At 65.1% G+C, this 11,511-nt stretch overlaps 1 protein-coding gene across 1 annotated transcript; it reads right to left on the bottom strand.

Annotated features, from left to right (window-relative positions):
* Nucleotides 1-2,866: 2,866 nt before the first annotated feature.
* On the bottom strand, nucleotides 2,867-11,116 carry TFE3 (transcription factor binding to IGHM enhancer 3). The gene is made up of 10 exons (XM_039510391.1): nucleotides 10,828-11,116; nucleotides 8,113-8,226; nucleotides 7,390-7,639; nucleotides 6,506-6,778; nucleotides 6,024-6,125; nucleotides 5,520-5,637; nucleotides 5,320-5,376; nucleotides 4,923-4,998; nucleotides 4,648-4,795; nucleotides 2,867-4,413 (listed from the first exon to the last, which is right to left on the bottom strand). The coding sequence occupies exons 1-10, from the start codon at nucleotides 10,938-10,940 to the stop codon at nucleotides 4,030-4,032; spliced, it is 1,635 nt and encodes a 544-aa protein (XP_039366325.1). The 5' UTR covers nucleotides 10,941-11,116; the 3' UTR covers nucleotides 2,867-4,029.
* Nucleotides 11,117-11,511: the final 395 nt, after the last annotated feature.

Here is an 11,511-nt window from a genome sequence, read left to right as displayed (position 1 = left end):
TCCCCACCCTCTAGCCCCTTCCAGCCCCTCCTCCTTCCAGCCCTCCCCAGCTCCCAGCCCCGCCCCTTCCAGCCCCTCCCCACCCCTCCATCCCCTTCCAGCCCCTCCTCCTCTAGCCCCTCCCCAGCTCCCAGCCCCGCCCCTCTAGCCCCTCCCCACCCCTCCATCCCCTTCCAGCTCCCAGTCCCCACCCCTTCTAGCCCCTCCCCACCCCTTCCAGCCCCACCTCCAGCTCCCAGCCCCTCCCCCCGGCTCCTGCGGGCGCTGAAGCTCCTCCCCCGACAGGGCCCGCCCCCGCTTCCGGCCTCGGCCTGTCGGCGGGCAAAAAACACCCCCGCCCCCGCCAGGCCTTTAACGGCGCGGGTGACTTTACGGGCGGAGCATAGAGTTGCCGGGGAGGGCGAGGGAGAGAGCGTCGGCCGGAAGCAGGAAATAGGGACCACAGAGAGGGGCATGGCCCGCTGGGGGAAGAGAGTCGCGCCTAGAGGCCGGAGGATCATAGAGAGGCTGGAGGGCGAGGAATAGCCGCCCCCCCTCCTATGAAGCGGAAGTTATGACCATAGAGATGCAGAAGCGCAAGCCGGAAAAGGGGAGCGTCGCCAGCAGCACGGCTGTGACTTGAGGACCATAGAAATTTAGCAAGCGCGCGAGAGAGAGCGTCGCCCGCCAGACCGGAAGTGGCGACCATGGAGCCTTCAGGGACAGAGCGTCTCTTGTGAAACCGGAAGCGCGGTGACCATAGTGACGCACTCAGGGAGCGTCACCGCCTTTGGTCCTCCAAGGGCTCCAGCGCCCCCTCCCCCATCCCAATTAGTGCAACCACGAGTCAGCCCGAATTAACGATCAATTAGTGACAGAGCGGGGAGGGGTCTCCCTGGCTGCCCCCACTTCAGACCCACCCAGGCCAATTACTGGAATCCTTCATTAGCGCTGATTAGCCAGCCCCAGTTAGCTCATTACCCCCAATTAACGAGAGCCCGGGGTGGGGGTGGGGTCATTAAGGCAGGTGCCTGGGGATGGGGGGAGGGGGGAGCGCCAGGCTTGATTAATGACCCAACCAGGGCCAATCAACGCCGCCCAATTAACCCTGGGCTAATTAATGAGGCTGCCGCGCTAATGAGCAGCCAGGGCTGGGGCCACTCAATTAAGCCGGGCTAATGGAGGAGGCCACGGTGCTGCCCTCCCAGATCCTCTATCCACCCATCCCCTGCTGCCTCCCCAGGGTCCCACCTCATCGCCCCCAGGCCCGCCCCCCCCCATTGCCCCAAGCTCCCTTCCCTGGGCCTGCCCCGCTCCTTGCCTCGTGCCCACGCACCCCCCACCCACAGCACCCCAGGGGTCGTCCCCCTGCCAGCCCTGGCGGGGGTGCCTCAGCCCTGGAGATGTGCCCGCGTTTCACGCCAGATGCCTGGCTCAGTCGGACTCTCCAGGGCCGAGCAGGAGGGCAGGAGCCCCAGGGGCTCCCTCTCAGAGGCCACGTGGCCGACCCTGGAGGAAGAGCCGAACCCCGGGGAGGGGGGCTGCCCTGCTAATGGGGCTGGGGTACAGCTCAATGGGTCTAGGTGCTGGGGACAAGTCGACGGGCTCAACCCTCCCCGCAAGCCACCCTTGTCTCCTTGTCGCTCCCAGCCCCGGCCCTCGGAGAATCTCCAATTTCCAATGCAAAAGCAGCAGGAGCCTGCGGGTCAGCAGCCAGCGCCCACAAACATGGCCCCAGCGCCCCCCTGTAAGCCCCAGAGAGCAAAGGAATCATTAACCCCCCCCCACGCACACCCCAAATCAGACTCTGGACACGGGGCCGTGTTAGAAAATCATCGGCGGCCTGGGTTTATTTATAAGCATCTCAGAGCGAATATTTATTTCCCTATCTCGGTACAAAACCGGGGAGAGGGGTACGGGGGGAGTTGGGGTAGAGCCAGCCCCCCCAAAATGTAATAGAGCTGTCACCCCCCGCCAGAAGGCTGCTGGTCCCCTTTCATGCACCCCAATAGCCATAGCTCCCCCAGCCCCCCATTTTCTGTAACCTCCCCTTCATTCCCTCCATGCAATCCAGCCCCCAAAGCTTCGCTACGCAAAGCACCCCCCCCAAATCTCCCCATCCTATTTTCAGACATGCCTTCTCCCCCATATCCCCCCACAAACTACCCCCCTTCCCATCACTAGAGGGGACAGGCCCTGTGCCCCATTCCCACTCCCCTGAGCCAGCCAGTGCCCTACCCTGGGGCCAGATGGGAGCCGGTGCCCCCTAGAGGGGACAGGCCCCATGCCCCATTTCCTGCCCCCCTGAGCCAGCTAGCGCCCTGCACTGGGGCTGGAGGGGAGCTGATGCCCCCTAGAGGGGAAATTAAGGGGGATCCTTCATGCCTGTGGGGGTTGGTGGTGGTGGGCTGGGCAGGGAGTATGGAAAGGCAAATGAGAATCCCCTGAACCCCAGATTTGTATGGGCCAGGAAAGGGTTATAATTTTCTCTTAAAAAAAATAGGATCTGTATAAAATAAAAGCATTTTAAAAAATTCCCTCCCACCGTGTCCCTCCAAATTCTGCCTGAGTCCCCCACAAGACATAGACCCCCAAAAAACACTCTCACCCTTATTTAGGGGACATATACACAATGGGGCTATGGAAAGGACAGGACTCAACAGTGACCCCCCCGCGCGTGTGTTTTTGGGGGGCCATGGAAGGTTAGAGCCCATGAGTCACTCCTACAAATGTCACCCCAAAATAGCAGCCAATTTGGGGGAAATAAATGTGGGTGTTCTGACATTTTTATGCACCCCCCCAAAAGAGAGGACCCCATTAGTAGTTGATCCCCAAGGTTTGCACGATTTGGCTTACAGCTATTTCATTCACTCTGTACCCCATTTTCTGAAGGAGCACCTCTTTTTATTCCCTCAGTAGAGCAGATTTTGGGGTGCATTTGGGTGAGGACACCCCATAGCTAGACACCCCAGGAGTACAAGTTTGGGGGTACAGCTGTTTTATCCAGGGGACCCCTCATACATAGCCCTCCTCCATGAAGCAGATTTTGGGAGTACACAGTCAGAAGAGGGGGGAAATGTATTGGAAGAAGCTTGAAATAGGGACACCCCCATCCCAAAATTGGGGTGGACAGCCCCCTTGGGAATGAGCTGACACCCACTGGTTTGGAGGGGCCGTTTGGGGGCCAATCAGCTCCCTCCCCCAATGGCCACACCCCAATTTTGTCCCTCTTGGGTTTCAGGGTTGCATGGCTCTGTTCACAGTGTGGGCTCGGATGAACCCCGATATTAACACAGCTGTGGGGAATAGCTCCTTTTGGGGGCTCCCCCAATCACAAGCACCCCCCCATACACAGCCTGTTAGGGAGAGGTCACGGGGCCCCCCTGACCCTCAAGTAGGCTGCAGGGAGGGGTCCCCTGATGCTCCACAATCAAGGTTGGGGGGGAAGGGAGGGGTAGTTTAGGGGAGGAGTGTGCGTGGGGGAGAGGGGTGTGTGGGGGGTTATCCATTAAGGAAGAGAACAAATGGGGAGGGGGAGAGAGTGTGAAAGGAAGGGGCGGAGCCTGTCAAAAAGGGGTGTGGACTGCAAATAAGAGGTGGGGCCTATGTAAAAGGGGTGTGGTCTGGAGAGGGCAGGGCTTCCACATGTGGGGGGGGGACTAGAAAAGGGGTGGAGCTGGGAACACACAAGGGGCGGGGCCTACACAACAGGGGCAGAGTCTGAAACTCTGAGGCCCAGTCCCTCCTGCTGAAAGGGGTGGAGCCTATGTGATGGGGAGGGGCTTGAGGAGGGGTGGAGCTTTTGGAACTCTGGCGCTGTGCACAGACAGCTGGGGCAGGGCCTATACAATGGGGTGGAGCTTGAGCTGAGAGGGAGGGGCTTACGAGCCTGGGGCGCCGCCCATGGAGCGAAAGTGGAGAGAAAGGGAGGAGCTTGCGGAGCCTATAAAAGAGGGGGGCAGAGCCTGGAGACAGCCAGGGGGTGGAGCCCGATGGGATTAGAGGTGTGGCTCCCCTGGCTCCTCCCACCCCAGAGGGGCGGGGCCAGGATCAGGAATCCTCCTCCATGCTGAAGCTGCTGCGGCGGCTGGAGCCTTTGGAGGCGCCGGGAGAGAGGGACGAGAGCAGGGGGTCGGAGGCCCCCAGGGGCGACAGGGGCCCCCCGTCCTCCATGAGAATGTCCTCCAGGCCCCCATCAACCCCCAGCCCCAGGGGGAAGCCCAGCCCGGCATCCCCCAGCTCCTCCGAGGGGAAGGCCAGGTCCAGGAGGCAGGTGGCGGAAGAGGCGGGAGCCGGGGCGCAGGAGGGGCCCCCCAGGAATGGAGGGGGTCCGGGGCCCTCCGGCTTGGCACCCTCCCCAGAGCCCCCCAGGGGCAGCAGCCCTGCCGGCGAGGTGAGGGGCAAGCCATGCAGCTGGGCTTGCATCTCCAGCTCCTGCAGGGGGAGAAAAGGGGTGTTTGGCAGACCGCCCCCTGCTGAGCCCCCCACTGATCCGCCCCACTCCCCACCCCCATCGTGCCCCCCCAGTGCCTGGCCCCGCCTGCCAGGGGAGGGCACCCCCTGCCCAGCCCCACAGCGCCCCCTGCAGCACAGCACCCCCAGAGCGCCCAGCCCCACCTGCCAGCGGAGGGCACCCCCTGCCCAGCCCCACAGTGGCCCCTGGCTAACCTGCACCCGGAGCTGCAGGCTGTGGTTCGCTTGCTCCAGCTTGCGCTGTCTCAGCTCCATCTCCTTGGAGCGCTGCTGCTCCTTCTGCAGCTTGCGGATGTAATCCACGGAGGCCTTCAGGATCGTTCCTTTGTTCCAGCGCATCTCCCTGGGGGCAGAAAAGAAGCAGAGGGGCTGGGAGCCAGGACTCCTGGGACGGGAGTGGGGTCTAGTGGTTAGAGCAGGGGGGGCTGGGCCCCCACCCCCACCCACCCCTGTCCCACACACACACTTACGGGTCATTGGATTTGGGAATGAGGGTTCCCAGCTCCTTGATTCGGTCGTTGATGTTGAAGCGTCTGCGTCTTTCAACTGCAGAGGGAGAAATTGCGGCTCAGATGCCTTGGGCCCGGCCGGCCCGGGGTCCCCCCCACCCATCGGCCAGCCCCCCAATTCCTGCCACTCACCCCTCCACGATTAACATCCAAGGATCCCTAGATCTCTTCATCTGTGTCATGTGGCTGGGAGTTCCCCTGGCCAACGTCAGCGCGATTTCTCATTCCAGTGTGACCCACCTCCCCTCTTGGGTGTAATGAGGGGGGGTCCTGTGACTTCCCCCCTCAAATATCCATGCCCCCCCCCAACTGCAGCCCCTCAAGAAGACTCTACCCACTGCGGGGGGGGGACACTCACTCAGGTTGTGATTGTCTTTTTTCTGCCTCTCCTTCATCAGCGCTTTGGCTTCATTCTCTGTAACCAGGGAAGAAAGGAGTGTATCAGCGGGACAGACGGACGGGGGTCTGGAAAGTCACAGCACCAACCACAGGGGAAGGGGGGGAGAGTGCCCCCTGCCATGCCCCACCCCCCCACCACCACTCCCCAGCATTGGGTACCTGACAACTCTGTCTTGATGTTGGGCAGGTCGGCGGGGCAGGAGTTGCTGACCGGGACGGTTGGGTCCGGGAGCCCCGGGCTGCTATAAATCTCCAGCAGGTTCCCAGCCACCGGCAGCTGCGCAGGAGACAAGGGGTTAAAATTCATTGTGGGGCAGTGACGCCTCCTGGCCTATGGGGGCGCTGTCTGGCCTGGCCACTACCTTGCAGGATGCCTTAAAGGGGCGGCGCCTTACAGGGGCAATGGCCCATCTTGGCAGGGATGCTCCCGCCCACCCAGGCGCCCTTAAAGGGGTGGAGCCTCAGTTGGCCGCCACCCCTGTGGGCCTTAAAGGGGCGGAGGCTCAGGCAGCCGCCACACTTAGCCAGGGTTAAAGGGGCAGCGCGCTTGGTTGCCCTTAAAGGCGCAGAGCCACCACCTCCCAGTCACCCTTAAAGGGACGGCGTTCCCTGTCCTACCACCCCAGCTGCGAGGGGCCCCCCCCAGACCCTGCCCCCCATTACCGTGCTGGGCAGCTGCAGCCCCCCGTCCACGGACATGTAGTTCAGCATCTCGTCATTGTAGCTGGACTCCAGGCTGATGATCTCATCGATGACATCATCGATCTGGGGAGGGAGGGGTGATTAGATATGTTTCCCACGGTAGAGGGGAAAGTGGGTGTCCCTGCCCCACCCCCTGCAGCGTGCAGGGAGCGGGGTAGGTTGGGAGAGGCGGGAGAGGGGCAGATGGGGAGGGCAGCCAGGTTGTGGGCAGCAGGAGCACAGAGATGTGGGCTGGGGGGCTAGGATGGGAGTCTGGGGGAAGGGGTTTGGGGGAATGGGGGAGCAGAGGGGCTGGATGGGGAGCAGGGATTTGGGGCAGGAGCACAGAGTGGGGAAGGGAAGGGGCTGGGGAATGGGGGCCCGGAGGGGGAGGGAGTTTGGGGGAACGGGGAGCAGAGGGGCTGGATGGGGAGCAGGGATTCAGGGCAGGGGACCCCACTCACCTCCTTCTCCGAGTTGGAGCCGATGTGCAGCATGGCCATGGGGCTGTTGGGGGCGCTGCCGGGGCCCGAGGCGGGCTGCTGCCGGGGGGGCAGGCTGTGGGGCTCGGGGGCCGAGGCAGCCTGGGGGGAGCGGGCGGGGGCCCCGGGGCTGGAGCCGGCCACGGCCTGGGCGGCCAGCTTGTTGCCCATGGTGGTGGAGAGGTATTGCTTGACCTGCTGCCGCTGGGCCGCCTGGATGTGGTACCGGGTCGGGTTCTCCAGGTGGGTCTGGACCTGGGGGGGGCAGAACAGGGGTCGTTAGGAGTGAGTCCCCCCCGCCCCCCCTTCCCAGCCGGCCAGCCCCTGAATGCCAGCTGGGGCCCCCGAGAGGGGCCCACCCACTGCCCCCCCCTGCCCTGAGCCAGCCCCAGCGGCCAGCTGGGGCCCCCGAGAGGGGCCAGGCCCCTGCCCCATTCCCGCCCCCCTGAGCCAGCCAGTCCCTGTCCTGGGGCGGGGTGGGAGCCGGCGCCCCCCAGAGGGGACAGGCCCCTGCCCCATTCCCTGCCCCCCTGAGCCAGCCAGTCCCTGCCCTGGGGCCGGGTGGGAGCCAGCGCCCCCTAGAGGGGCCAGACCCCTGCCCCATTCCCGCCCCCCTGAGCCAGCCAGTCCCCGCCCTGGGGCTGGGTGGGAGCCGGCGCCCCCTAGAGGGGACAAGCCCCTGCCCCATTCCCCGAGCCAGCCAGTCCCCGCCATGGGGCTGATGGGAGCCGGCGCCCCCCAGAGGGGACAGGCCCCTGCCCCATTCCCCACCCCCTGAGCCAGCCAGTCCCTGCCATGGGTCCGATGGGACCCAGCGCCCCGTAGAGGGGACAGACCCCATTCCCCGCAGGGCCCCGGGCTCTCACCTTCAGCACCTCCACCGGGACCTGGGCGGAGGGGCGGGGCAGGGGGCTGCTGACGGAGATGGCCGGAGTGGGGGGCGCGGAGTTGGGGGGCAGGAACTGGGCTGCCTGCTGCTGCTCCCGCCGCTCCTGCTCCTGGGTCTGCGCCCGCATCAGCTGCTGCCGCAGCAGCACCCGCGACGACGACATGCTGGGGCCGGGGGGGTCTCCCGGGGCTGGGGGGGCCGGCGGCTGCAGGGGGGCGGCCGGGGGGCTGGGAGAGACAGACAGGGTTAGAGACATGGGGGGGCATGTGCAGAATCCTGCCCCTCCCCTCGTACAGCCCCCCAAATCCTCCCCCCACCCGTCCCTGTACACCCCCCCCCCCATTTCCTGCTCCCTGTCCATCCCTCCTCCCACCCCCATTGTCCACCGGCAAATATCGAAGACGACTAAAGGCGGCCATCTTGGATTTAGTCCATGGGGGCGCTGGGGCCAATTGGGGGTGGGGACTTTTAAAATTGGGGTGAGGGGGCCCTTTGCTCCCTCACTCCCCTTCTCCGTCCTCTGGCGGTCAGAGCCTGGGGTGGGAGGCTGCCCCAGGGAATGGCCCCCTGCCCCCCAGCCGCCACCTGGCATTGGGGTCCTTGCATCCCCATGGGGTTTGCGGGATGTGGGGTGCCAAAGAAGGGAGAGGGTGACAGGAGAGGGGCCCTACTCAGACCGCCCCAAAGATGGCCGCCTTACCTCCCGGAGATGGGCTGGCTTTTCAGCTCGTAGAAGTTGTCCCCGGCCAAGGAGAAGACGTTCTCTAAGTCAATGTCCGCGACGATGCCCGACTCGGGGAGCAAAGACTCGAGGCTGGGGGAGGGTGGGGGAGACAGGGCGAGCGTGAATCCTCGTGCACGGCTCTCGTGCAAATTTCTCATGGCGCATCCTCTCCCCCCCCCCTCGTGCCTCCCCGGTAGACGCAAGAGTTGGCCTTGGGCGTTGGCCATGGGCATCATTGTCATGAGGGACTCGCGAGCGCCCCCCAGTGGCTGGTCCCCGCCACTAGACGCCTCCCCACCCCCTGCCCATTCTTGCACCAGACCCTCGGGTGACAACAGGTGGGGGGCAGGGGTAACCCCCCCAGACACACCGGGGTCGGGGGGACACTTCCTGGTTTGAGATTGACCCAGAGAGGGAGACCCAAGGTGATGGGGTTGTGGGGACCCTGAAATGGCAGCTATGGGGGGGTGTCCCCAACGCAGATGGGGGGAGCAGGGTTAACCATTATGGGAACGCATCACAACCCCCCATCCCCCAACGCACCCCACCTCAGAACACACAACCCCAGATGCAACCTCTACTACACACACACCACCACAATACACAGGCATACACCCCACCCAAACACACCCCACAACACAATACACAACCTCATACACAACCTCCCCAACACACATACCACCACTATACACAGCCACCCCGACAACACACAACCCCCCCACCCCACCCCTCTTGGGCCCAGAATGTTCCTGGCCTGCGGCCCAAGGGGAGCAGATACTGGGGTGATCTGTGGGGGACATGGGGGCTAGTGGTTAGAGCAGGGGGGGATAGGAGTCAGGACTCCTGGGTTCTCTCCCCGGCGCTGGAAGGGGAGTGGGGTGTAGTGGTCGGAAGGGGGGGGGGGCTCGGAGCCAGGACTCCTGGGTTCTCTCCCTGGCTCTGGGAGGGGAGTGGGGTCTGGTGGGGCGGGGACTGGGAGCCAGGACTCCTGGGTTCTATCCAGGGGTGCTGGAGCAATTTTTATGGGGGTGGGGTGGAATTGAGGGGGGGATGTCTTGACCCCAGATACATACACAGGCCTTTGGATGGGTCTCTGCAGACACCCTGCCCCTCCCCACCCCCATCTCAAGCCCCAAAACACCCCAGCTGGGGATGGAGTCCAAAGGGTTTTGGGAGTTTCCTTTGGGGGGTAAAATACCCCCCCCCCAAACACACACACGTGGAAATTGCAATGATGGGAGTTACACCCGCTTCTGCTTTCAATATGACATGGTGCAGGGGGCTGCAGGTCGGGAGTGAGGGGCACCAGCAGATGGGGGGGTGGGGGGCTTGGCCTCCCAGTGGCGGAAGGAAATTGAATGGCCGGGAAAGACGCGGACTCAGCAGCCGGAGGGGAAGTGACAGAGACGGGGGGTCAGAGCAGGCTGCCTTGGGAGGGATCAGGGCTCCCAGGTTCTATCCCTGGTTCTCTGGGAGGGGAGTGAGGTCTAGTCATTAGAGCTGGGGACTGAAAGCCAGGACTCCCTATCCCCAGCAACAACCTTTTCCACTGCACTCCCAGCAGACAGGACTCTGGGGTCTCTCTCCAGCTCTGGGAGGGAAGTGGGGCTGGTGGTTAGAGCAGGGGGGGGCTGGGAGACAGGACTCCTGGGTTCTCTCCCCGGCTCCGGGAGGGGAGGGGGGGACTGGTGGTTAGAGCAGGGGGGGCTGGTTCCAGGCCTCCCCCCAACTCTCTGAGTGACCTTCAGTGACTAGTCCCCTTGTGGCCCCCTCGCCCCGCTCCAGCCTCTAGGGATCATTAACCAAACCCTGGAGCCCGGGGGTCTGGGTCAGGAGGGGCCAGAAATGTCCATAGAGCAGGGTTGGGGGAGGGGGGCTCTGTTACAGCAAACCCGTGAGTGGGGAGAGAACCCAGGAGTCCTGGCTCCCACCCCCCTGCTCTAACCACTAGGCCCCACTCCTAGCTCCAAATGCAGCCAGCGACCAAGGCCCCCCCTGGACAGACGCTCTCAGGCCAGCAGCAACCCCTGGTGCCTAGACGGTGCCAGGGGCACTGAGACCCCGCCACGTCCCCGGGCACCAGCCAGGGCTGCCCCCCCCGCAGCTCTGCCAGTGCCCCTCACTCCCGACCCGCAGCCCCTGCCCCCCGCAGCTCTGCCGGTGCCCCTCACTCCCGACCCGCAGCCCCCTGCCCCCCCCAGCTCTGCCGGTGCCCCTCACTCCCGACCCGCAGCCCCCTACCCTCCAGTTCTGCCAGTGCCCCTCACTCTCGACCCGCAGCCCCCTGCCCCCAGCTCCGCCAGTGCCCCTCACTCCCAACCCGCAGCCCCCTGCCCCCAGCTCCGCCGGTGCCCCTCACTCCGGGCCTGCAGCCCCCTGCCCCCCCCAGCTCTGCCGGTGCCCCTCACTCCCGACCTGCAGCCCCCTGGAGGTGGAGACCGAGGGGGAATCTAGTGACATGTGTGTGTGTCTGTGGGGGGGTCTGTTCCCTAGAAATTGGGGCTGGCGGGGCGGACTGGGCCGTTTGGGGCAGGAGCTGGGGCCGGGCGGTGAGTGGCTGGCGGAAGTGGGGAGCAGATGCTGGAGGGGTACGGAAGGAGGGGGGAGGGGACCCCAGAGGGGAAGGGGGGTCCGTGGGGGAAGGGGGACTCCAGAAGACAGGGGGGTCCCGGGGGTCTCTGCCCCCCTCACCTCAGCACCTGGACGGCCTCGGCCGTGCGGGGTCCCTCTAGCAGGACGTAGACGGTCGGGGGGCCCCGCTGGGGGTCGGAATCCCGGGCCCCCTGCCCCGCCCCATGCGACATCCTCCCCCCCCGCAGGGCTCCCGGCCCGGGGGGGCGAGCGGGGCTCCCGGCTGGCCGGGTCCTGCCCCGGGGGGGCGCTGGGCCTCGGGCGGGGCTGCGGGCGGCTGCTGGCTCTGGTGCGGGACCGCCCGAGCCCCGATCGCGGCCGATAAACACCCGGCCGGAGAGTTATTGCCTCATCCCGGGCTGGAGGGGGGGGGGCCGCCAAGGGAAATGACGTCACGTCGGGAAACACCCCCCAACCCGGGGGGGTGCCAGGGGGGCATTTGACACACGAACAGCTGGTGCCCCTCACTCCCGACATGCAGCCCCTGCTAACCCAGCCCTGGGCTCCCCCCCGCGCCTCTCACTCCCAACCCAGCCCTGCCCCCCCAAACTCTGCTGGTGCCCCTCACCCCAACCTGGGCTCCCCCCTCCCAGCTCTGCTGGTGCCCCTCACTCCCGACCTGCAGCCCCTGCCAGCCCTGCCCTGGGCTCCCCCAGCTCTGCCAGTGCCCCTCACTCCCGACCCGCTGGGGCCCCTAGATCTGTGTGGGGAACAGTCGTGGGTGCAGTTCCAGGGTTGCCCAGC

The sequence above is a fragment of the Mauremys reevesii genome, linkage group 22, assembly GCF_016161935.1.
Source record: "Mauremys reevesii isolate NIE-2019 linkage group 22, ASM1616193v1, whole genome shotgun sequence".
In the NCBI taxonomy this organism is placed as follows: domain Eukaryota; kingdom Metazoa; phylum Chordata; order Testudines; family Geoemydidae; genus Mauremys; species Mauremys reevesii.
This window is presented reverse-complemented; position numbering and strand designations above follow the sequence as displayed.

Excerpts from the sequence above, each read along its gene's own strand:
- TFE3 (XM_039510391.1), bottom strand. The coding sequence starts at position 10,940 with ATGTCGCATGGGGCGGGGCAGGGGGCCCGGGATTCCGACCCCCAGCGG. Across the intron at positions 8,227-10,827 it reads GAGGCCGTCCAGGTGCTGAG|CCTCGAGTCTTTGCTCCCCG; the intron begins GTGAGGGGGGCA and ends ACCCTCCCCCAG. Across the intron at positions 5,377-5,519 it reads CATCAAGACAGAGTTGTCAG|AGAATGAAGCCAAAGCGCTG; the intron begins GTACCCAATGCT and ends CCCTGGTTACAG.